Genomic DNA, 27,148 nt, shown 5'->3' with positions numbered 1-27,148 from the left:
TTCTTTTGTATTTCGTTTCAAACACTAAGAAATAGTTATTTCTCGCATCGTATTATAAACAGCTTTTAGCGGATATAGAATGTAAAATTATGAGATTAAAACCAGTTTTTTTAGCCTCGGGATGCCGAAGGCACCAGCTTAAAAAAAACTGGTTTTAATCGTTTGATTGTATATTATTATATTAGTAGAAAGCTGGATATAATACGAAGCTAGACATAGTTTTTTCGTATGGATGAGAACCGGTTCTTAACCACATAAGTCTCTCTTTTACTTTAAAAACTCTTGTTTTAAACCCCTGTGGGAGGCTCTAACCCTATGGAGCATATTCTAATAATATGTATAATCTAATCAAGCTATTCAAATATAGCATGTCCTTTTATTAATTGTTACTTAACAACCTCCTTTTTATGTATAACAGCGGCTGTACCCCTAGCATCAAGGTTCTCTATATTTGAAGGGACATGGGAGGGAAGAAAAATAGCCTAAAACCATACCCATACTTATGAAGCTTTACTAGAATAGTGAACACAATAGGTTCAGAGGTTGTTGAGATCTTAAGCTTCAGACAAAAAAATCCTTACTACTTTATTTTACAGGATTATCATCTTTTTTTTTTACCTTGTACTAAATTATTTTTCTTTTTCAGAACTGAAAATGTCAAAAATGTGAAAAATTAAGAGAATAAAAAGTTATAGATTTACCTAATATAATATAAATAATTGATGTAAGTGAAAAAAAAATTGTGAAAATCTAAAAAAAAGTTTAGGAAAATGAAGTTTCCGGCCGTGGTCTGGCTTTTCCTTGTTTGCTACGTTGACCGGAGCAGCCATCTCAGACTTCAGACCACTACAGCTTCAGGTAGAATTGTCCTATTGTTTTAAAATTGAATTTTTTCCTTATTTAATGTCTAGCGACTACGCCCCTAGCATTTAGCAGCTCTGTATTAGAAGAGTTAGATAGATAGCGTAAAACCTTCTTAAGAACAAAATCTGTTAATAGAATGTCAATGGCCTAAAACCATCACAGGACCTATGTGAAGCTTACCTGAAACAGACTAGAAAAACCCTACTACTTCATATAATAGGATTGAAAATATGAACACAGAGCCATAAATCAATGATTTGATTGCAGAAACTTTGTCTAAAAGTTCTAATTGTGTATTTAAGAAGGACAATTATGGGGATGAGAAGCGCAGCAATAAGAAACTAAAGCAATTATATACTCTAGTTATAGAAGAGCTAAAATAATAAAAGCTTATATATGGAGTAGGAATGGATAAAAGATATACGCGGATATTATGACAGGGGAAAGTTGTCATCAATATAGGTTACTAATATGGGCCTCATTTATGAGTCAGTTCGTTCCTCTATTAGGAGGGGAGGGGATTGAGTAAAGGGGGGGGGGGGTCGTTATTTTAGCCAGAAGTGAATATCCCTTCATTAGAATACATGAAAATCTGGTGCTACATCCAAGTACTAATAAATCCATTGAAGTCGCGTCTGTTTGAAATTGTAACTTTTAGAGACATTTAATAGGCAATAGTACAGTTTATGTGGAAATCCTATATAAGTATTAATCAGTAACTCTCCCGCTCCCCCCCCCAAAAAAAAAATTTGGAGATTTATAGATTTTAAACTAATTTACCTGCAAGAGATTTGGAGCAAAATTTGTTTATCCTTATACTAAAGTAACAGGATGTCCGTCTGTATGTATATATGTATGTGTGTCTAACCGCAGGACCGACATGGATCTTCTTTAAATTTCAGTATCTTATATGTCAAGGGAAGGGTTATTAATATTATTGGGGAGGTTACCACCTCCCTCTTCAGAAATCGGCTCTGAACTCCATACCCCCCTCCAATTTTTTTATAAAAAAAATAAAATTTAATTAAAGGTTAAACTTAAACTTTTAAAAAGTAGCTTCCTACATAATCTTTGGGAGAAAAATCATTTTATTGTCCATTTACCCATCCCAGTCAACTTAAATTAAAATAACCTAGATATTGTCCGTTTATTAGATCATAAAAGTATCCTTCTAAATATTATTCTTTAAAAATGGATGTAGAATATACGTGGATATTATGACAGGGCAAAAATTATCGTCAATTCAGGTGGCTAACATGAACATCATTTGTTGGTCAGTTCTTTTATCCAGTAGCAGGGGAGGGGTTGGGTTTTAAGGGGGTGGATGGGGGTATCGTTTTTTTTAGTCAGCTACAAGTATCATTTTATTAGAGTAGATAAATTTCTAGTGCAATATCCAAGTAATAATATATCGTTTTTCTAAATAAAATTCTTTATATTATATCACCGTCGGCTGATGTAGTTGGTGCCTCTACAGAACTTTAAAGGAAAGATACAAAGAACGAGAAGCTACATTGTAAAGGAGAACCATATCAGTTGAGGAGTTAATGAGATCCTTCGGTACAGACAGACACAGATCCTGTTACTTTTGTAAAAGGATCATCGTAGGCTGTTTGCAGGGGGGATAGGGATGCTAACTCCTCTCACAGCAAGGATTGCATGATGTGCATCCCCAATGATGATAAGCAAAAATATCCCTTCTGTATATCAAAGTTATTAAATCCTCCATTTTCTCATCTATGTATCCAAAGGATCTATAAGAAAAGACAATGACAGATAAAATGATGTTCATACCCAATTATGATACACAAAATTAACCCTTTATGTACAATTAATGGTTGAAACATTTGAATAAACCAACCAACAAAAATTCGAAAAAAGTTCCCAAAGTTGTTAAGCCAAGGAATAAGAAAACGATATTATAAAACTATTGGGGACCAGTTTAATAAACATCCCTATGTCTACTCCCCCCCCCCCTATGTATCCATAATTTTGCAACTAATAAATAAAAGATGATAATAGCTGAGAATGCATTTATGAATAAAGTTTTTCATAAATACAGCTAATTTTTAAGTAAAAGGCTGTGTGTTTTCTGTGTGTTGTTTTTATTGGGTAACCAGGGAGGGAGGGGACATTGGACTATAGATTGACGTTTTTCAAAACTTTGGAGAAATTTTCATCTTTTTTTTGGGAAAAGTTTAAATAATTTAGTGAGGGGGAAGAAAACAAACAAAAGACAAAAGGGATGGGGAAACGAAGGGAAGGTAAAAGGATGGGAAAGGAAAATAGAAAAGAGGAAATATGTTGGGAAAAGAAAGAGGAAGTTAGAGGGAGAAAAAGAAGAAAAGAGAATGAAGAAGAGGAAGGGAAGGAGTAAAGATGGGGAAGTGATGGGATATAGAATGGAAGAGGAAAAGGAAATATAATGAAGGGAAGAGGAAAGGAAGGGGAAGTCAGGGAATGAAGGGGACGAGAAGAAGAATATAAATGGAAGAAAGTTGGAAGAGAAGGGGAAGTAAAGTGAAATGAAGGGAAGGAGAAATTAGGAAAATAGAAGTGATGGGGGAGTTTAGAAAAGTAAATTACCTATCTTTATCAATACAAACAGACAGACAGAAGGACAGAAACAGTCACTTATAGAGTAGCTTCACCACTCAAAATTTTTTCAGTTTTGTGAAAATATTAAATTATTGCACATACTGCTATTATTAGCAACAGCTGGAATACAATATAAAATTGTAAATTGTTTAGGATTATTTCACTTTGCAGTTTTTTATTAAAAGGTGAAATTTTGTAGCAAAACTACTCTAAAATAAGGCTATGTGTGTAAGTCCCCCTAGTATCTCATAAACTATAAGAGATATAAAGACACACTTAAAATCAAAGTTGTTCATTTTTAACATTCTGGAAGTTTATATGTGTACAATACATATGTCCATTGGCCAATAAACAGGATGTACTACCTATTATTTTCCACTTTTCAGTTCAATTTCTCCCTTATTTTGAGATAGTTTGAAATTTTAATGTTTTCTGTTATTTCAGCACTTGAAACAACATACGTAAAAGGAGTAGTTGGCCACCCTGCTTTGCTGCCATGTGATATCACCCCGCCTCATCCTGAGGAAGTTGTCAACCTGGTTCTATGGTACAGGTAGGGGGAAATTATTTTAAATGTTTGGTCACCTTGTTTTGTCAACCCAGTATGGTACAGGTAGGGGGAAATTATTTTAAATGTTTGGTCACCTTGTTTTGTCAACCCGGTATGGTACAGGTAGGGGAAAATTATTTGAAAATTTGGCCACCTAGCTTTGATATAAAGCTGGCCACCCTGCTTTGCTACCATGTGATATCACCCCGCCACATCCAGAAGAAGTTGTCAACCTGGTTCTATGGTACAGGTAGGGGATAATTGTTTAAAGTATTTGTTCACCCTATTTTGAATTGGTAACCCTGCTTTACTGCCATGTGATATCACCCCGCCACATCCAGAAGAAGTTGTCAACCTTGTTCTATGGTACAGGTAGGGGATAATTGTTTTAAATATTTGGTCACCCTGTTTTGAATTGGTAACCCTGCTTTGTTAACATGATATAATACTCCGCCAAACCAGTAAAAAGATGTCAACCCTGTTAAATGGTACAGGTAGTGGAAAATTATTTAAAAATTTGGTCACCTAGCTTTGAAATTAAGTTAGCCACCCTGCTTTGATGCATTAATATATCACACCTCCACACCCAGAAAAAGTTGTCAACCCTGTTCAATGTTACAGGTAGGGGAAAACTATTTTAAAATTTGGTCACCTAGCTTTGATATGAAGTTGGCCACCCTGCTTTGTTCTATCAATATATCACACCTCCACACCCAGAAAAAGTTGTCAACCCTGTTCAATGTTACAGGTAGGGAAAAATTATCTAAAATGTTTGGTCACCTTGCTTTTGGCACCACTTAAGTGTTGATATCTCCAAAAAACATATCTTCATCACAGCTGGACATTAGATTTATTTTTATGAATAATGATCTTTTCCATTAAATATTTAATTAGATTTTAATCTTTTTGCAACTATGTACGCATATTCAATCCACATTCTATAAATTATAAATCAATCTATCTATTATATCATCTATTTAACTACATAACAAGCTTTTGATCTATCCTTATTTATATTTTATTAAAATATCAATCTATCATATATAACCTTACAACTGTTTATCTATCTTTATCTTTTTTTGTTATCTATCCCTTCTTACCAAAACCATAACTATCTATCTAACTCTTTTTGTCTACAATTATAACTCTCATTTTATCTATCTATCTATCAACTTTTATTTGAAAAAAAGGCCACTTCACTCACCGTATTTTTACCAATAACAAGGATGATAACATCCATATAAGCAAAGCTCTCAAATGAGGAGAAGGAAAAGCGAACAATAACTCTTGTAAAGTGTCAGAACTTAATAAGCAGAACATTGATTTGTAAGTCTAAACAATATTGTACTTGATTGATCAATGAGGGAGGGGACAGTGGACTGTAAATTGTTATACTAGTCCCCAAAGTTTTATAAGCATATTCTCTGGAATTTTATTAAACTTTGATTAATTGTCAAATTTTTTCTACTAATAATTGAATTCAAAAGGAGCATTTATGATTATCATCATTGCGAATGTAAACCAATTGTCTTAACATCCCTAACATTGATGCATATTGATTAAAGATATTATATACCAATCTATTTATTTCTATTTAGTACTAGAAGCTACGCCCCTAAAGGCCTCTAGGGGCACTTGAGTTGGTAGGTGGTTGAATTCAACCCCCTCCATATATTTAGTTTCATAATAAAAAGTAACCTCCCCCCCCCGATATAGTTTTAATATTTATATTCTCAGGACCTATGAGGAGCTACACTGTAACGGAGAACCATATCGGTTCAGCGGTTACAGAGATCCTTCAATACATACAGACACAGACTTAGATCATGTTACTTTTATATAAGGAAGACAGACGGACAGACAAATTAAGTATTACATAACAGAGTAGCTACGCTGCAGAGAGCAAAATAATAATATTTTATGTTTGAAGTAGATTTGTGTTTTTGCAAAATAAAAAAAAACAATAAATTTTCATTTTTGAAAATAAGCACTTATAAATTCAGAAAGTATTACGTATATTACTAGTGGTCTAAACATCCCTTACCCCCATCATTATTTAAAAAAAACTTGTTAAAGCCCTTTCAGGACGCTTCAACCGAGCGCCAATCTCATGAATCTAAAATAACCCAACTTAACCTAACTTAAAAGATGCAAAAAATTTAGATAATGAAATTTTGTTCTAATGGCGAGATAAAGAATTTATCTTTTTTCATTCACTTACCTATTTATGAAAATTTTATAAGTGTTTAGTAGAAAATATCAAAAATTATTTATTAATTCATTCTTTTCATTGGCACAACATTTAAATTTTTATTTTTCATATATTAGTCTAAATTTATATCTACAAGTAAGTATCTATCAAGTAAGTTTGTCAGAGGGGAGTGCGTCAAAAGCTTTCATTAGATCCAAAAATATCTCTATTGAAAATATAGATTATGATGCAAATAATGTAAAAAGTGTTTTGTAGAAAACATTAAAATTTATTTAATAATTCATTCATTTTATTGGCCCAACATTTCATTTTTCTTATACACTTCAAAAATCTATTAATCTATCCATCAATCTATCTATAAATCTATCCGTTAATATATCTCTGAATCTATCTATATCTCTATCACTATCCACCAATCTATCTATCTCTATCTTTTCATCTATCTCTCAAGTCTCTGGAAAGTCTAGCAGAGGGAAGTTGGTCAAAAGCCTTTGTTGAATCCAAAAATATCTATAAAGTAAATATATTATTCATCTATCTATCTATAAGTATATCTACCAAAAATAAATCAGTCAATCTACCTATTTATATTTAAGTCTTGAGAAAATTCAGCAGAGGGGGATAGGTCCAAAAAAGTGTTATTTGTAATATATCAATTTAATCTTTCAATATTTTATCAAGTTAGGTATATGAAAATGTGTCAAAGCCTTTGTTAGACCTAAAATCATCAATGATACAAGTAGATTCACATTCATATCTATCTATTAATCTATTAATCAATCAATAAATAATTTATGTTTCAGGGGCGACGAAGGTGAACCGCTATACAGCTATGATTCAAGACAGGTAAAAACATGTTTTATCCTATCAATTAAAATTTTCTTTGCCAATTTACCTATTAAATAGAAATAGGCACCTCGTAAGTAATGAAAACATAATTACATGAAATGTATACATAATGTATTTTAATAATGAATGTCATCCCTTCAACCTTCAGGTTTAACTGGGTCACAGTTTGTCTAGCCCTTAATACAACTATCCAATATTTTCTCCATTTTTTATAGCGACGCAGTCACTATTGGAAAATGGCCTAAAACTATCCAAAGATCTATGTCAATCTCCCCTGTGTTGGAGAACAGATTCAATTGTTAACGAGATCTTAAGTGATAAATAAAAAAAAAACTTACTACTTTATACAATAGGATATCATATAACACTATTCTCATATGGAAATTTTAGATATTTAGTTTAATAACAGCACATTTAGATTTTTTGCTGGTTAACTTATGAACATAATTGTCCTTGTAAATAAAAGTTCATGTTTTAAAACAATAAGAAACTCAAACAGCTGACGTTGCAATTGAAATTTTCCAGACACTCTTAATGCATCTATCTATCTATCTATCTATCTATCTATCTATCTATCTATCTATCTATCTATCTATCTATCTATCTATCTATCTATCTATCTATCTATCTATCTATCTATCTATCTATCTATCTATCTATCTATCTATCTATCTATCTATCTATCTATCTATCTATCTATCTATCTATCTATCTATCTATCTATCTATCTATCTATCTATCTATCTATCTATCTATCTATCTATCTATCTATCTATCTATCTATCTATCTATCTATCTATCTATCTATCTATCTATCTATCTATCTATCTATCTATCTATCTATCTATCTATCTATCTATCTATCTATCTATCTATCTATCTATCTATCTATCTATCTATCTATCTATCTATCTATCTATCTATCTATCTTTATATCTATCTATCTATCTGTCTATCTAGGGAGCCTGGAATAAAGGACAAAGATGGAGTGATGAGAAACAATTTGGAGTCAGGTATGTTACCATAATGTAGTAGGTATTGTCTCTAAATCAATGGGAGGTACCTCTCAAAATATCTTGTTATAATCTTTTAGATAAATTATAAATAGAGAGGGGGGGGGGTTGTTTTTTTGTAGGTTAAATTAGGTACTAAGTCATAGCAGGAATACGCCCCGCAGTGGTGACTAAATTCTCCCCCTCCCTTATTTTTAATTTATTTAAAAATATAAGGTTTAAATGCTCGACAGGAACTTTGAGGGAAAGCATCAGGGGATGCAACAATAGATCATTGGAAAGAAAAATAGACTTTGTTGTCGGAACTGTTTTTTTGGAGAACTTATTTTTATCCTCTAAATGATTTTATTTCTTTTGCATTTTAGTTTATTTTTTCCTCTTTTTTTCAATGGCAATTAATTTTTTTTCTATTTCTTCTAGCCATCCGATTTTTCTCTCTTTTTTTCCTTCTCTCTCCCTATTTTCTCTGACACTTTTTCTCTTTTTTTTCTCTTTTTTATTCTGTCTCTCTTTCGGCAGCCATCAGCCATCAAATAAAGTTGCAAGAAGTGTTCAAGAAATCTTGCAAGAAGTTTTTTATAGCAATTCTTGAAATATTAATGAAAAATCATTAAAACATGGGCTCTGATGTCGGTTGGATAAAGTTTTTGACCCTTCTGTTTGCCTAACTTTTGTACTAAATAGCTGAAATCCTGCCAAGGTTTACACAGTTTCTTTATTTTTTTTGACCGTTTATGAGATTTTACTGGGCAAAAAATCAGATTGAGCAAATTTATAATTATAAACACTCAACTCCACATTTGATTGATTTGCATAGATTTATTAATTTAAAGTCTGAATAACACAGGGAAAAATTGATTTAAATCCCCAATAATGATACACAAAATAACCACTTCTGTATATCACAATTAATGGTTGTAACGTTTGGACACTTAACTTTATGAACCAACTTATCAAATTTCAGTCCCCATAGTTGTAACAAATAAGAAAACGTTATTATAAATCTTTGAGAACCAGTATAATATACAGCCCAATGTCCCCTCCCTCCCTAGGATAATTTATAACAACAATTCAAATATGGCGGGAAAATCTGTAAGGATTTTTGGCGGGAAAAGATTGATACTGTGGAGAGAGGGTTGCAAAGATTTCAATGTAAAGGCAATTCAGATGCAAGGTTACGCTTCTAATTGAATATCGATTTAGTAGGGCACATATTCATTAAACATCTTATTCATACTTTTATTACCATTCTTAACTCAAAATTTGAATATCTATATTGTAGGGAAATATTCACTAAACATCCAAGTCTGAATTAAATTTAGCACTTAGGTAATGAACAAATTAAAATACTTTTGTCAGTTTTATTTCAGTATATAAAATCTAAATATGATTAGCATCATAGAAATATAATCAATAAATAACTCATTTCAGAAAGAGCATGAACTAAAATATATTTGATACTAGCGGCTTTGCCCCTAGCCTCTTAGGGTTTTGCCCCAAGAAGTTTGTTCAACCTATTTTCGTATTTTAGATTTAAAAGAAAAATTAATTTTTTTTTTTGGTGGGGGGTTAATCAACTCCACTCTCTTGATTTTAGTTTTAGAAAGCCTTTTTTGTGGGGGGGGATCTTCCATTTTTTTGGGGGGTTGGGGGTGTCCCATCCCCCAAGAAAATAGTTATAAACCTTCCTGGAACCTTTCAGAAGCTACCATGTAAAGGAGAACCCTATTGGTTCAGCGGTTAGCAAGATCCTTTGGTAAATACAGACAAATAGACATTGTTCTACTTTGTAGTATAGATAATCAAAGCCCCTTTTTATTAAAATCTACTCATTTTTCAATTGAGGAGTCGATTTCTAAAACTTTCCACTTTTTAAATTGATGTGTTTTTTTTCTTTTCTGAAAGTTACAAGCTGGAAAACAAAGGATAACATGTGATCTCTTCAAAGAAGTTTTTTGCAACAATGAACATATGTTACTTGCTTCAAACTTTTTTGTATGTCATAGCAATAGATAATTTCCACTAGATGGAAAGTCAAACACTTAAATCTTCACAAAGATTTTTGTTCATATTTAGTCACATGTGATGCAATCCCATAGAAAAGGGAAATTTTGTTTATATATTAGTTAAATTTACTCAAGAAATTTAACTGTTTCAAAAAAAATATCCCTTTCTTTTCAAATTCTAGCCCATAGGGTGCAAAGTGGTTTACCAGGAGGTTGTGAAATTATTAGGATGTGAAAAAAGAGAGAGGCAGGCCTAAGTAGTTTCATTTTGGTATCACCCCATAACACCTGCACACCACTGTTCTTATCAATCATGCGTTCAAATTGTTCCTCTATTGCATTACTATTGGCCCACTCAAGAAATTGTACATCTAGACTTTCTATATTGATTTTTATAACCACACCAATATAAAGGAAAACTGAGCATCAACTTATTGTCTTCTGCTCTTTTGTGAAAGTATCTAAAAAAGTTTGGATACTTAATTGTCCCAAAACTTTTTCAGTATTGTTGTAAGTGTGTCAAAGTCAATAACAAGGTTTTTATTAAAAATATTAAAAAGTACAATTAATATGATTACACTTGAGATACACATTCTTCACAGGGATAAGACAATTCATGTATAATCCTAATAAAGATTAACAAAATTACCCCTTCTGTAGGTTACAATAAATTAATACAATATATGGACACTCAACGTAATGAACCAACCAATTAAAATTGTTGTTTATTATAAAGTTTAACTCTTCACAAAATGCTTGTATAGGAAATAACTCCTAATTATTTTTAGTGCTTATGGTTATCCAGCTAGCAACAAAAATCAATCTTAAAAATTATATTTGATTGTAAATATTTCTGTCAGTGATTTTTGTGAATCTGTGCTCCATTTTCAGACACTTTGAAATTTAGAAAAAAACAAAGGTTGTTTAGTGAATCTGACCCTTTTCCAACCCCTTGTGCATTTTGATAAAATGTGTCCTATCAAGTTACTACCACCCCACCAGCCACCTCTAATATTTAAGCAAATTTGTTAAATCTAAGAATTTAAGTACAAAAATATGGACATGATATCAAACAAAATTACCCCTTCTGTAGATTAACATTATTTGTGGGAAAGTTATAACTTTGATAGTTTAAAACCAACCTTCCAAGATTCAATGAAAGTACCTAAAGTTTTCTACCCAATGAATGATTGATTGTGTTATAAACTTTGGGTACTTACAAGTTTAATCTACAGTACAAAGTCCCCTTCATCTGTTTCTATTGATTATAGAGTTGCTACGCTTTCTAAACTGCACCTTTCCACTACAGGAATCACCATTTAAAGTTTGAAATAGATATCACAACTCTAACATGCCTAAATTAAAAAAAGAGCTATCCGTTCCGGACTGACGGACCGACCCTAATTATAGAAAGCTTCGCTTTTAAAAACACACAAATACTTATTCTTCTTTATTTAGACTATGCTATTTTTTAGACTGGATTTTCAGCTGTTTTGAATGAATAACAACAGTTGTAAAGGGAAAACTATTCCTTTTCCTATAACTTTGTTTCCAATAGAAAATATGCAGGGATCTAAAGTGATAAGACATTAAATTTATATACATTCTTAATGATAATAAACAACATTACCCCTTTTATAGATTACAAGAAGCACAAATTTAAGAGTTAAGACACTTCAAGATAAATTGATGGACACCCTCAATGATAATAAACAAAATTACCCCTTCTATAGATTTCAGCTATTATTTGAAAAGTTTTAACACTTTTAGATTGGAACCAATTCAAAAAAGTCAACAAAAGTTTTTGATGAATGATTAGGTGGACATAAAACTTTGGGTACCAGTGTAATTTACAGTCCAATGTCCCTTAATTCCCTCCCTGAAAAATTCGAATGTATGCATTGTTAATATGAGGACATCTTTCAAACTTTTCTATTCCTAACCGATCTTCAAAATCATTCAATAGAGCAACTGGCTGAGAATGTATGGCTTTGAAACCAAATAATATCCGCTGAAATAGAAACGGTATGCAGCCATACCTAAAAATAATGTATTGCCTCGTATTACAGACAATTTGTTAGCCCGGGACTGCAGCCCCTCGGGGCTTACAAAACTGGTTCTAATCCTTTTAATTATTTTTTTTATTTTAATATCCGCGGAAAGCTGTCTGTAATACGATGGAATACATAACTATTTTAAGATTTTTAATAAATTTTTTTTATACAATTTTATTTCAATGTTCGTTTGTCTATTATAGAATTAATTCCAGTTTTTTTCAGCCCCGAAAGGGGCCGAATGCCCGGTTCAATTACATAGCAATTAATTTATTATTTTTATTTTATTATTCGTAGAATATTGTTTGTGATACATGGTTTTCCAGTATGGCTCAGAACCGTTTTTAATCCAGCGGATGTAAACCGTTTCGAAGCTATAATGGAATAGTTATTTCTCGCATTGTATTATAAACAACTTTCCTCGGATATAGAATGTACAATTATAAGATTAAAACTAGTTTTTTTAGCCCCGAGGTACCGAAGGCACAGGCTAAAAAACTGGTTTTAATCGTATGATTGTACATTTCTATATTCGTAGAAAGCTGGATGTAATACGATGCTAGACATAGTTTTTTCGTTTGGATGAGAACCGGTTCCTATCCACCAGATTCGAATGAATATGAGAATAGTTATTTCTCGCATCGTATTATAAACGGCTGCTTTCCGCGGATATAGAAAGTACAATTATAAGATTAAAACTAGTTTTTTAGCCGAGAGGTGCCGAAGGCACAGGCTAAAAAACTGGTTGTACTGATTGTACATTTCTATATTCGTAGAAAGCTGGATGTAATACGATGCTAGACATAGTTTTTTTCGTATGGATGAGAACCGGTTCCTATCCACCGGATTCGAATGAATACGAGAAAAGATTTTCTGGCAGCAGAATCCAAATATGATTACATAACATATATTATTATGAATGGATTCAGAAATGGATAAAGTATTTACGTGGATATATTGAGAGTGGAAAATTTGTCTTCAATTTAGCTTGCTCATATGGACCTCATTTATTTTTAAGTCCGTTCATTCAGTAGGAGGGGAGCTGATGGCGCGTGATGGATTGTGGGTATCGTTATTTTAGCCAGCTGTGCAAATCACTTTTTTAGAGTACATGAAAATATGGTGCAACATCCAAGTATTTATATATCAATTGTGAATGGATACAGAATGAATAGGGAAAAGTAATTCAGCAAATTCTTATCAATTTTAATCATATTATGTATGTGTGTTTTAATCTTTTTTGTCTGTCTGTTTGTCATTATCTAATACAATTTACATAACGGATTTCTAAAGTTAGATGGCTCAATATTTTTGTAGAGATTAATCTAACAATTAAGCATACAAAAACTGGATTTCCAAAGTTAGATGGCTCAATATTTTTGTAGAGATTTATATAACAATTAAGCATACAAAAACTGTAAACATATTAGTACCTAACTGTTAAAGGAATCATCAATCTAATTTTAACAAGGATGACAACATCCATAAAAGCGAAGCACTGAAACGGTAGGACAAACGGACACTAACACTTGTATAGTGTCAGAACTGAATAATCAGAATATAAATGTATAAATGTCGAAGCAAAATTGTAAGCAAAATTGTTGAAAAACTGCTTGATACAGAATTATTTTTATGGACATACTAACATTTTTAGGGCTTGATTATAGAGTTACTTTGCTTATAATATTGTACTCTGTTGTCCCAGGAATCAGTATACGAAAAATCAGATCAATCGGATTATTAGATCACATAAAAATTTGTTGTTCAAAAAAGTAAAAAAAATCAACATGTTAAAAATGGACGTACGGACATTCTGGTAATGATTATAGAGTTTCTACGCTTACTAAATCGTACCCAACTATTACAGGAAACATCGTGCAAAGTTTGAAATTGATAGGACAATTCTAACATGCCAAAATTAGCGAAAAAAGCTATCCGTTACGGACGGACGGACGTACTGACGGACCGACCCTAATTATAGAAAAACTTCGCTTTTAAAAATACATTATTTTGAATTTATTAGAATCTGTGAATGACTCTCCCTGTCTTTGGATGAAACCTAGGAAAAGAAAAGATTATGTCTGAACTAAATTTGGAAAATTACCTTTTATTGATAATGGACCATTTATGACCCCCCCCCCCATCACCATATTCCAGGGATCTTAATGGATAAGACAATGGACGATAAGTTGATATATATTCCCAATGATGATAGACAAATTAACCCTTAAAGTCTGTTACTTTTTTATATGTCCCATCATAACATTTTATGTATTTGGACATAAGTCTGCCAAAATGCTTACAAAATAGACCTTTTTCGATCTAAGATACTGAAACAGTTTCCTTACAACCCCAAGTAATTAGTTTTGAAATATCTTTCTATTTCATGGAAAACTAATGAGAATACTAAAAAAATATTCAAATTTGAGTGTAACCTTTTATATGTATGGAAACAATAAAATAAAAAGAAAAATCGCTAGTACTTTTCTTTTATTTTCAAATTTGTAGATTAAAAATGTAGTTTTTTTTATAAAGATTTGAGTCTTTAATTTCTAGAACTTTGTTCCAAAGGGGGTCCCAAAGTTTTAAAATACATTCTATCACTGATTGTCTTTAAATCTTCGAGGACTTAAATCTTAATTGGGTAGTACATTCTAATAGAGTCCAAACTGATTGTAATCTGCAAAAGTGGTATCCATTAAGATCCCTTATAAAGGGAAATTGTAGAATGTGAAGGGGGGGGGGGGGTTCTGATGGCCCAATAGCAATAAAAGTGAATCTTACACTGAACTAGATTTTCTTTTCCTTGAAGAAGAGGTAATTCATTTTTCCACTAATATAGAACAAAAATGAGTGGGTTCTTATAAATTAGTCTAACAGTCCCTAGCTTTGTTGGCGTTATCATTATAGTAACAGGCGTTTTCCCTCAGGTGACTTGTTAAGCATAGAACCCCCTCCCCCCTTATTACTTTAGGCCAGTTTGGGTTAGGTGATTTGGGGTAATGAGTAGCCCCTTAGAATTAGGGCACCGCAGGATTAGTCCCTGTAGGGGTAAGGGCTTCCAAAAAGGGGCTACGTATAGGAAAATTTGTAATCAACAAAATTTCCACTTCTTTTCTCTTGTATTTGTTTAAAGCTCCTAAATAATTTTAAAATGGCACAGCAATAACTAGCTAGCCAAGGCTGCCTGAATTGAAGGTACAAATCTCATGAGTAAAGAATGAAAAAGTATATATGATAAAAAATCATAAAGTGTTTCAGAGTATATTAGATAGACATGTAATAAAGATTTTACTTTTTATACAAGAATGGGGGTATCCATACATTGATACAAATTTTACCAAAATGTTTTTATTGAGGTTTTAAAGTTAGAAAATAGAGGGGGCATAAACAATGGCAACTCTGCCAACAGGGTGGGGACCCTGTCGTGATTTTATAATGCGTCGTTGAAATCAGCTAATAGTCCTTACAACAGAAAGCAACAAAAAGGGTCTCCACCACTGGGGAAGGTAGTTGTCTGGATCGTACATTTATTTAAGTTTGTTAATACAGTTATCAGATGATATCTATACCTGAGAGAGAACCGAACAGGGCACATTTAAAAATATCAACTCTTATAGTGTAGAGAGTACCTCATAGAGAGCACCATTAGTGCAACTCATAAACCTATATTATACAATATGAGAGTACCTAATAGAGAGCAAAATCAGCTGTTACAGTGCATGAACACATTTTTATCTATGATGACATATTTAAAAGTTTGGTTCTACTAATCCCAAAGTCTCCAGACTTTTTTTTACTTGATAATAATCAAACTTTTTAAATGGCAATTTCCCATATTATCACATGAACATTTTATTACCCATATACGTTCCCCACACGACCTTTGTCCGTTCCAAGTAGTAATGTTGTGCATCATCCTTGTGATAAAGGAACAGGATGTTTGTCTGTCCATTTGTCTGTGTGTCTGTTTGTCTGTACCAAAGGATCTCGCTAACCGCCGAACAGATTGGGTTCTCCTTAACAGGGTAGCATTTCATAGGTCCTGGTAAGGATTACTTTGAGGGAGGCTACCACCACCCTGCCCAGAGAAATTGATGAAAATAAAATAAATAAAACGCGTAACCCTGTGGACATTTTTGCAATTAGCTAAAAAAATAACCAACACCATCTAGCGGCGAATAAAATATTTTTGGTTAATAGCTGATTTTAAAATAGATTGAAAAGAAACAATTTTATGTGTCCCTAGAGGCCATTAAGGGCGTAGCCGTTAGTAAAAAGAGATTGTAACATATTTACTTATGCCACAGTTTTAACCGAGATTCGAACCTTTTACTTCCCGAGAACAATGATCAAATGACAAAAGGTGTTTTACAATCATAGGGAAACATTGAACATTAAATTACACTGGTATCCAAATTTTAATAACCCCGTTAACCGTTACATTATACTTTGGTGTCCCAGGAATCAATATATCAAAAATCAGATCAATCCGATGATTAGATCACATAAAATTTTGTTGTTAAAAAAGTAAAAAAATCAACATGTTAAAAATTGACGTACGGACATTTTTGTGATGATTATAGAGTTGCTATGCTTTCTAAATCGTACCTAACTACTATAGGAATCACCATGCAAAATTTGAAATCGATAGGACAATTCTAACATGCCTAAATTAACGAAAAAAGCTATCCGCACGGACGGACGTATGGACGTACGGACCGACCCTAATTATAGAAAATCTTCGCTTTTAAAAACCTAGGTACTCTGTTGTTTTGTTCTAAATTACATAGACTTGTTCAATGTTTTCTTCAAATACCAAATGTCTTTCCACTGAAAATCCATGTAGCTGGGTTTATGTGTCCTTATGTATGTCTGACAATTAGGATCGCAAAAACGGCCTAAAAATTGGTTGGCCATTTTTAGAAACAAAATTAACTATTATTGAGAGGTGGGTTAACTTTAAATTTCGAGGATTTTTCCTTTTTAAACTTTTAACTTTCATCCCAAGATTCTCTGCTTGAAGTAAAATACTTTACGCCTTCCAGGGAAGCTTTTACGCAAGGGCAGGTGTCAACAAGTTGATGGATTTGGGTTTTTAATCCAAAATTAGAGTGGGGGTAATACCTCTGCCTATAAAGAGGCAAAGTGATTTTAAATTTAGACTAATGTAAAGCAATCCATGTATCTGAAGGGATAAGACAATGTGCGATAAATTGATGTACATCCCCAATGATTATACACAAAATTACCCCATCAATAGATTAAAATTTGTTGTTGGGCACTCAACTTAATGAACCAATCATTCAAAATTTAATAAAAGTCCCTAAAGATGTTATAAAACTTTAGGGTCTAGTGTAATAAAGAGCCAAATGTCCTCTGCAAAATAGAAAAAAAGTATATTCGAACCTGTTGAGTGTAGTTTGGGGGTGTAGAGGGATGTCAATACCCTCCTTAACATGTGAGTTGGGAAGACCTTTCTTTTCCTTTTCTACCCCACTCCCCCCTCTCCTGGTGACGCCACTGATTCTAACATAATCCTCATATATTTACCATCTTTGTCATCCCTCTGACATTGTAGTAGAATTAATAATATCATTCATTTAGTAAAATGAACTAATCTTCAGGTAGGGAGGGGACACTAGACTGTAAATTATACTTGTATCCAAAGTTTTATAAACAAGATATCTTATTCGTTGGCTAAAAAAACTTTGGGTACTTTTAAATCTATTTAATTTGATTGGTTGCTTCAAACTTTTCAACAATTATTTTGATCTACACAAAAGGTAATTTTATCTCTTATCATTTAGGATGCACATCGATTTATTATCAATTGTCTTATCCCTTAAAGTCCCTGCTAATCTAAAATTGTGTGAAAAGCATCTAATTACCCTTAAACTTGAGCTTCTTGATGTTAGGAGTAAATTTAGGTCAGGTTTATTATGGAATACAGGAATAATAGATTTATTATTGCTTGGATGTTGCACCAGATTTTCATGTACTGTAATAAAGTGCTAAACCCTCCCATCTAACTGGATGTAATAACTGACCATGAGTGATATCCATGTTAGGAACCTATATTAACGACAAATTTTTACCCTACCTAGAGTTTCTTGCTAAAAAGTGCCCCCCCCCCCCCAAATAAAAAAAATCTGATTTTGTAAGAAAAGATTGATTTATTTCCGATTGAACTATCTCTGTATTTTCTTAAATATTATGTAGGTCAGGTTTATGATTATTTAATAGGCTAGTCCTTTTGGGTCATTATGACTTAGGTTTCCTTAACACAAATTTGGAATTATATATTGCATTGGATGGTATTGAATACAATGTTTTCTGTGTAAGAGTAAAGGTTATACCCATGATTTTTGTGATCTTTTATGCCAAGCAGTAAACCTTTTTTTTTATATAATACTCTTCTCTTTGTCCGTCTGCAATTCCCACTGTAAATTAAAAAAGAATGATGTTGATTTGATCAATATGCTTTATAAATAGAATTTTTTCTATGTGATTTGTTTTGCTTCTTTTTGGCGTCTAACAATTTTTGACAATCTTTTCTCCAATAATTGTGTTTAAATTCTATGCTCTGCAGGTTTTGTATGATGTCATTCTTGTTTGCGTGGGTTCAGATACAGTGTTTTTACTTAAATATTTGAAGTTAAATTACAATAGAACATAAAAACATTACAAATTCATATTTTATGAAAACCAAATTTATATAAAAGATTAAAAAAAGAAATAAAATGATAAATATATTTTTTTTGCATTTGTTAAAATTAACCCATTAGTGCCGAACCGGGCATCAAAACCCGGTTCCGAAAAATGGAAAAAAACCGGTTTCCGGCTTCATAATTGCATCATTCTCAGAATGAATCCCCCCTCTACTACCCTGACTTTCATTTCCCCCTGGAGCAGGCAGTTTAGCTTACTTCCGTTTGCTGGTATAGCTCAACACAATTTGAAAATCATGGAAATTCAAAATACCCCTTCTAACTTTTTTGTTTTTATAGTAAAGTCGCTGATTTTTTTTGTGAAATCTAATGTTTATTGACAAGTACATCTATTTGTGAATTCGTTTTATTCAAATTATAATTTTTTATATGATTTTTTTATCGTTTTTTTACGCCCTATTATGACCCGGTTCGGCTTGGCCATAAATACCCGAAAATTTTAAAACCCGGCTCGGTTTCGGTTTTTATTACCCGGTTTTAACTTTTCAACCAATAAAAATAACAGTTTACGTCATTAGTAAGGGTTTGAGCCACCCTAATAACCCTAGTAATCTCTATAGGTGTCACCCAATAGTTTTATGCTCGTTTTCTGATATGTAACACCCAAATTTTATATGTTCTTTTTTTGTAGTGTGTGTCTTTTAAAATTTCGAGCAACGGGTTTTTTTACCCGAAAACGGCGGCACCTATAGCCGAAACACTAAATTTGAAATAAATCGCTTCGTATTATACTTGTAGCTCTTTAGATTACATGAGGTTGTGTAGTTTTCAATTACGGATCGTATCAAAGTTCTAAAAAGTGTTCATCTCACTTTTGGCGTTCAAAAATTACATTTTTCGATTTTTGGTCAAAATAACCGGGTTTATACAGGTCAACCGGGTTTTAAAACTGGGGGAAAGCACCAAAAACGGGTGTTAATGCCTGGTTGGTATTTATGGCCAAGCCGAACCGGGTTTTTTTTGCAACTTTCCTGTGCACGCCACTAGAGCAAAACAAAAAAATACGAATTCCGTTTTGACCATTATAAAGCTTCCCTGAAACTTACAGCTCGATCGGCCCATAAAAGTGGCGCTCGGCACTAATGGGTTAAGCAATGCATTGAATTTGGAAATAATTTCTACAATACGTATAATATTTTTCATATTTCATTGTAATACTCATATTATTATGACCCACCTACATGTAATATTAACAAGAAATAACATATGAATAATATATATTTTTGAGAAAGGAAAAAAATATACATTTGGATTTTCTATTACTTTGTACTTTTCTTTGTTAAATGAATGTGAACTTTAAAAAAAACAAATAATTTTTAACTTTAAAGTATAATCTTGAACTTTTAAGACATAACTTGATTTGCAAAAACAAGGTTTCAACTTTATCTGGTTTTAATTTTCATATATCTATAATACAAAGTAGAGTGATGTCTGTCTGTCGGTCCGTCTGAAGCTTAAGATCTCAGTAACCACTGAACCGATTAAATTCTACTCCTCAGGGTATATACCTATTGGTCCTATGGTGGTTTTAAGCTATTTTCTTGGGGGGTGGGACACCCCCCCTCCCAAAATGAAAATTTCCCCCCTCCAAAAAAATTTTCATATTTTTTTCTTATTTTTTTTTTTATGTTTTTATATATTTTTAAAATTTATATTTTTTTATACTTTTTTATATTTTCAATTATTTTCTTCTTTTAAACTTTGTTTTATCAAATTTAAAAAGATTGTGAAACCTTCCTTCTCCTGTAAGGGCAAAGCCCCAAAAAGGCTAATGGCAAAGAAATTTTAAAAACAATACAAAAAAGAAAAAATTCAAAGGTTTTAAATAATATAAATCAATATAAATAAATATAAAAAATTATAAAGAGTTATAAAATGTTATAAAATACAGAAAATATCTTTAAAAAATGTAAACTAAATTTTTAAAATTCTCCCCTAAACCTTCAGAAAAAAAGCAACTAGAGGCTAGGGGTGAAGCCGCTAGTTGGTTTTATAATGTATTAGAAATCTTTAAATCATATTTAAAAAAAAGTTTATTTAGTACATTGCATACTTGTTGTGTGACTTTTGAAAGAAAAAGTTTGGACAAAAAGAAACAGAAAAGTAAGTGTTCAACTCAAACTAACTTTTATGCAATCTATCTAGAAATTTTATGTTCCAATATTTAATATACGAATCAATTTTAACAACTTTCTTGTGTGTTCATAGGGTAACATGCTTTCTATAAAAAAAAATTTCATTCTGTAAAATAATATATTTAACATGTAGTTTAGGAAATGTTAAGTTTGGTTGGTTAATATTTATCATAGTATTAGTGGAATAGTTTTTAAAAAGTAAGTAAAGAATTATTCTAGCAGATATTATTTTAAAGGGATAATTTCTCTTAAAGAAGCTTCCATAAAAAGGATGTATTGTGAAGGTCATATTGGTTCAATGGTTAGAAAGAGAGACTCACTGATAGACTGACATCCTGTTTCTTTTACTTTAGTTATCATTATTAAATTTACCTTTTGACTATTTGTTATTTCTTGCTATCTATATTGTAATGATATTGTAAAACCCTTTGTAGAAAACAAAGTTTAGAGAGAGACAAGATTAGTTTTATACCATGATTCATTCCAACTGTCTCTGTTATTTGTTATTTTTTGATTGTAGCTTTTCTTAAGCTTACAATTTCATAGTTTTTGTTATGTTATGGTTAAAAGATTATTAAGAAGTTTTAAAGATAATATAATATTTCTAAAACTAATAGCTTACACAATGAGCTACTAGCCTACAAACAATCATGTAGGTTAAAGATTTAGTTCCATATTTGCAGAGATTTTATAAATATATAATTTAAACAAGGATGACAACATCCATAAGTAGCAAAGCTTAAGAATGATGAAGGGATATCAGGAAAAAATTCAATATAGAGCAGTAACATACAATAAACATTAAACTTGATAAAATAGGGAAATCAAGAAACCTTTAAAATCATGCAACCTTTAAAACTTAAAAATCTAGGAATCGATCTAGCACTGCAGTTAATAGACAAATCTTAGTGGAACTTGATGGAAAAATGTAGACCCCCCTTTATTGACAAATCTAAATAAAACTTGGTGGAAATATGTAGAATGTAAATTGATTAATCCCTGAAAATTTTAGCCGTCTATCTTGAAAAGGAATTGAGAAAATTGTGGAGACATAAAAATCTAGGAATCAATCTAGCACCTCAAATAACATACAGATAGACAAAACAATGTAAATATTAGATGGACATATATCATGGAAATCTTCACTAAAAATTTCAGCTGTCTATCTTTTATAGGATATGAGAAAATCACGTTTCCACAAAATGTTTCTTATGGATATACGGACAGACAGATATATCAAATTATAGAGTAGCTTCGCTTCTTATTCATACAAAAAATATCAGATGTTTTGATAAGCATAATAAGCAAAAATTTATATATCAATTCTTGTCTTTCATGAAACAATCATTCCATTCAGTTGGAATTTTGTGTCCTTGCTGAGTAAATAACTAATACCAGACTTTGTTTTGCTACTTATTCATTCAAACTTTGTTGTACATATACATACCATTCAAATATTGTGTCTTCTTCTATTTTGTAATTTTGTTTGATGCTACAGCAGGTGTATTCAATAATTTCTGAATAAAAGTTGAAAGCATAGAAAACTTTACGCAATATTTGGTTAGGTCAGGTTGAGTATGTGTTTGGTGATAAGGATAGAACCAACAAGGTTAGGAGTTATTTCCAGAAGGGATCAAAAGATAAAAAGGAGTATTTTATTGGTCTACTTTTAAGTTTGAGGATATTGATAAACTTTCAATTTAGAAATACTTTAAATTTCTTTTGAATGTAAGGAATAGTTGACAACATAAGCTCAGACTTAGACCCTTAAAAAAGACCTTGTGGTATTGTTCGTTTTACCTATTACATTCCTCAAATAATTGCACTAAAATTTAAATTTTTTTGCTTACTGTGTTAAGTTGTCAAGGCATTCTCCATTATCTAAACTAAATTCATCATTCTAGTGATTACAAGGAATAAAAATAAATTGAACACTTTTAACAATTTAAAATGCTAAATCTACTGACTCAATTTTATGAAACCCTTAAAGTAAAATAAACTCCAAGTTGAAAAGCTTGATGTCTAAATTGTTTTATTTTTCAGGGCATTTTTCCAACTGAACAAAGAGCCAGCTGAACTCAAGATTTCAGACATACAGGAATCATTTTTAATAAAGATAAATGGATAGATTAAAGAATAGATAGATATGTCAACTGTTTGTTATATAAAGGGATGGATAAATTGATAAACTTTCAAACAGCCAGACAGACCAATTGTTAAATTATAATTACAGAGAAGTTTTGCAACTAAAAGAACTACATAAATTGCAATAAAAATTAAATATTTTGGTTTATATTTAAGGTTAGCCTTGTTTTTTTCTTACTCTCTTGCATTTTTATAGATTCTTAGTAGCTATCCATATTATTGAAAATATTTACCTAGAAATACAAGGATTGATAGATAGATAGACATAAAGATGAAAGATAGATAGATAAATGCAAGGTTGATAGATAGATAGGTTCATTGATCAATAGATTGATAGATAGATTGACAGTTAGATAGATTGATAGAGAGAGAGAGATTGATAAATAAATTGGTAGATATATAGATAGATAAATAAATACAGTATTGATAGATAGATAGGTATGAAGATGTAAGATAGATGAATTAACTCAAGATTGATAGATTATTAGATTCATTGATCAATAAATATGTTGATAGATTGATTGATAGATAAATTATCAGTGAGATATATTGATTGATTGATAAATTAAAATATACACAGAAAGAAAGATAGATTGATACATCATATACAAATATCAAAAACGATAACCTTAACAGAGATATGATGAAGGCATATACCGGTGTCGGGTGGACTTCAAATCTGCTCCTACCAGAAACTCTCTTGTCAACCTGACTGTTTTAAGTAAGTACTTTCGGTTATGGGTTCAAATCTTGGGCTGAAACTGTGGCATAACTAAAGATTTAAATTTTTTTGACTATTTTAGCTTTGTTTTAATTGTAATAGTCTAGTGAAATGTATTGGCCTAGAAACAGGCGTAATTCATTGCTATACATATTAGGGACTGTCTTATACCATCGAAATCAGAGAGGGAGGGGACATCAGACTGTAAATTGTGCTGGTATTCAAAGTCTTAAATCACATTTTCGCATTCGTTGGCTTTGGATACTTACATAAGTAAATCTTTGATATAAACCTATCGGGTACTAAAACCTTTAACCATGATTTAGAAACCAAAATAGGAAATATGTGTCCTAGCCCTGCGGGGCTACTCAGTACACAATATAACCTAACCCAACCTGATCAAAAGTGATAAACAAACAAACAAAAATTACATCCGTTTATTTCAATTTATTTAAAATAGGGGGGAAGAGGTTTCTTTGCTCGAGTACTATATTTGAGTTTATTATTTGATTATTATTCACTTCTTCCATTGATTCAAATTTAAAAAAAAATCTTTCTCGTCATTTGTATGTGCCTTTGGGACATCTAAAACGATGGTTACCAAAAATTTGATTATTTATTTTAGTTCCGCCCTCGCGTCCGCACGTGTTTGACGAACAGGAACGCGAGGTGAGAGAGGAGGCGGGGCCCTTCATTGTGGGAACTGTCACTAACCTCAAGTGTATAGTTTCTGGAGGTAATTTTAGTGTGTTTTAAAAGAGCGATGATTTTCTATAACTAGGGTCGGTCCGTTCGTACGTAACGAATAGCATTTTTCAATAATTTAGCATGTTTGATTTTTGAACTGTGCATGATGATTCCAATGTCTATCTAAAATAGCAACCGTGAAAATAACAAGATGCATAGACATTAAATTTTAACGAGTATTTTTTTTACTAGCGGCTACGCCGTTAGATGCCATTTGGGGCCATTGAGGAGAGGGGAGTTTAATTCGATTACCCATTTTTTATTTATTTTAGATTTAAAAATAAAAAAAAAATTGGGGGGGGGGGATTGTTTTTCTATGTGCAATTTCTCTTGGGGGGGTTGGTATCCTTCCCCAAAATAGTTACAAACCTTACCATGACCTATGAGAAGCTATCTTGTAAAGGAGAACCATATCGGTTCAGTGGTTAGCGAGATCCTTCGGCACAGACAAACAGACAGACAATCACTCATCCTGTTACTTTATTGTAAGGATTTTAAAAACCTATTTTGAAGAGGAAGAATGTATTTCGTAAGGTATGTTTGTTTATTTTTTTATGAATTAATTAAAATTTAAAACTAAATGCATTCGTTCGTGCGTTAGTCTTTTGGTTTCAACCATATGTTCAATTCTGTGAAATACAAAATACAAGAATGACAACATTCACAAAAGCGAAGCTCAATAAATCATAAACCGAATAGACGAACTATAACTGTAATTTGAACCTCATTTATTGGTCAGTTCGTCATCCAGTAGGAGGGGAGGTGAGGTGAAGGGGGTAAATTGGGGGGGGGGGGTAACGTTATTTTAGCCAGCTATGAGCATTACTTTATTAGAGTACATGAAAATCTGGTGCAACATCCGAGTAATAATATATCGATTTATAGGTTCTACATATTATGTAGTTTGTAATTGATAGGACTATTCTATCATGCCCACATTGACGTTCAGAGTTATAACTTATATCTTTAACCAGATTATCATGTACTCTAATAAAGTGAAATTTGTAGCTGGCTAAACGATCCCCTTTATCCCATCCCCTTCCTCTCCCCTCCTATTGGATGAACGAAGTGACCAATAATTGATGTTAGCAACCTAAATTGACGACAATCATTACGAACTATACGTAAAACGATATTTAAATAATAGCGGCGCTTAAGAATGCATATTTATATATTATACAATATATATATATAGAGAGAGAAAGAGAGAGAGAAGAAAGAGAGAGAGAGAGAGAGAGAGAGAAAGAGAGAGAGAGAGAGAGAGAGAGAGAGAGAGAGAAGGAGAGAAAAAGTGAAAAAGAGAAAAATGAACGAAAATTTATTACCCGTATCAATCAAATTAAGATTCTTGTAAATTTTGGAAAATAATAATTAATCTACATTTGACCTATCCTTACTTACAATAGAAGGTTTAAAGATAATTCGATAGATGGAGATAGAGAGGAAAGAGAGATAGAGAAAGAGAAAAAGAGAGATAGAAAAAAGAAAGAAAGAGAAAGAGGATAAAGAGATTAACCTCATTAATTCAACACAAAAATAAATCCTTTCTCTCTCTCTCTCTCTCTCTCTCTCTCTCTCTCTCTCTCTCTCTCTCTCTCTCTCTCTCTCTCTCTCTCTCTCTCTCTCTCTCTCTCTCTCTTTCTCTCTTCATTTCTCGCTATCTAATTTATATTCTAACTGTTAAACACTTAATTTAGAATTATTTCTTAGTATAGAAGCTACTCCTTAATTCGAAATGCCCGTCATTCTGTCTGTTTGTCAGTGCTTTCATTTGCTTTCATTTGAAATTGTTTGAGGGATACCAAATTTTTTAGTTGCTATTCGAGATTACAAAGAAATTAGGTCCTACGACAAACGACGGAGTCCCAAACGTCGGAGTGGACACTTAACCTAACCTAACCTATTTTAGACCATCTTATAGGTTTTTTTAAATGCCTAATCCCTGCGGGGGGCTTATTTGTTCATTCATTTCTTAACCTAACCTAATCTGTATAGAAATACTTAATAAAATTAATATTTTAACACTCCTGCGTTTGTCCACTCCAACGTTTGGGACTCCTGCTTGAGCTTTGGATCCCATATGCAAAGGTATTTGAAACCAACCAATCAAAATTCAATAAAGGGCTCAGTAATTTTTGTCATAAATTCACTTGTCATAAGTACTCTTGTCATAAATATATTTGTCATAGAAGTACAGTTGTCATAAAAACATTTGTCATAAAGGTACGTTTGTCATAAAAGTACAGTTGTCATAAAAACATTTGTCATAAAGGTACGTTTGTCATAAAAACATTTGTCATAAAAATATATGTCATAAAGGTACGTTTGTCATAAAAACATTTGTCATAAAGGTACGTTTGTCATAAAAACATTTGTCATAAATTACATTTGTCATAAAAACATTTGTCATAAATTACATTTGTCATAAAGGTACGTTTGTCATAAATTACTGGAAATTAAGTGTATTTATGACAAGATTACTGAGGCCAATAAAAATTCAAAAGAAGGTGTATCAACTATTTT

At 31.9% G+C, this 27,148-nt stretch overlaps 2 protein-coding genes across 2 annotated transcripts in view; both read left to right on the top strand.

Annotated features, from left to right (window-relative positions):
• The first annotated feature begins 650 nt into the window (after positions 1-650).
• Positions 651-23,140, top strand: LOC145331305 (uncharacterized). The gene is made up of 5 exons (XM_080175923.1): positions 651-858; positions 3,907-4,015; positions 7,028-7,070; positions 8,034-8,086; positions 23,056-23,140. The coding sequence occupies exons 1-5, from the start codon at positions 771-773 to the stop codon at positions 23,138-23,140; spliced, it is 378 nt and encodes a 125-aa protein (XP_080032049.1). The 5' UTR covers positions 651-770.
• Positions 23,141-23,158: 18 nt separating this feature from the next.
• The window catches only part of LOC145331304 (neural cell adhesion molecule 2-like), a 70,858-nt gene continuing 66,868 nt past the window's right edge, over positions 23,159-27,148 (top strand). The window contains exons 1-3 of the mRNA XM_080175922.1: positions 23,159-23,167; positions 23,794-23,878; positions 24,504-24,614. Coding sequence (XP_080032048.1) covers positions 23,159-23,167; positions 23,794-23,878; positions 24,504-24,614 — 205 coding nt within the window. The remainder of the gene's footprint in view (positions 23,168-23,793; positions 23,879-24,503; positions 24,615-27,148) is intronic.

Source organism: Acartia tonsa, chromosome 11 (assembly GCF_053477335.1).
Source record: "Acartia tonsa isolate MP-2025a chromosome 11, ASM5347733v1, whole genome shotgun sequence".
Classification (NCBI taxonomy): Eukaryota; Metazoa; Arthropoda; class Copepoda; order Calanoida; family Acartiidae; genus Acartia; species Acartia tonsa.
The sequence above is the reverse complement of the archived record's forward strand: the minus strand, read 5'-3'. Positions and strand labels throughout refer to the sequence as shown.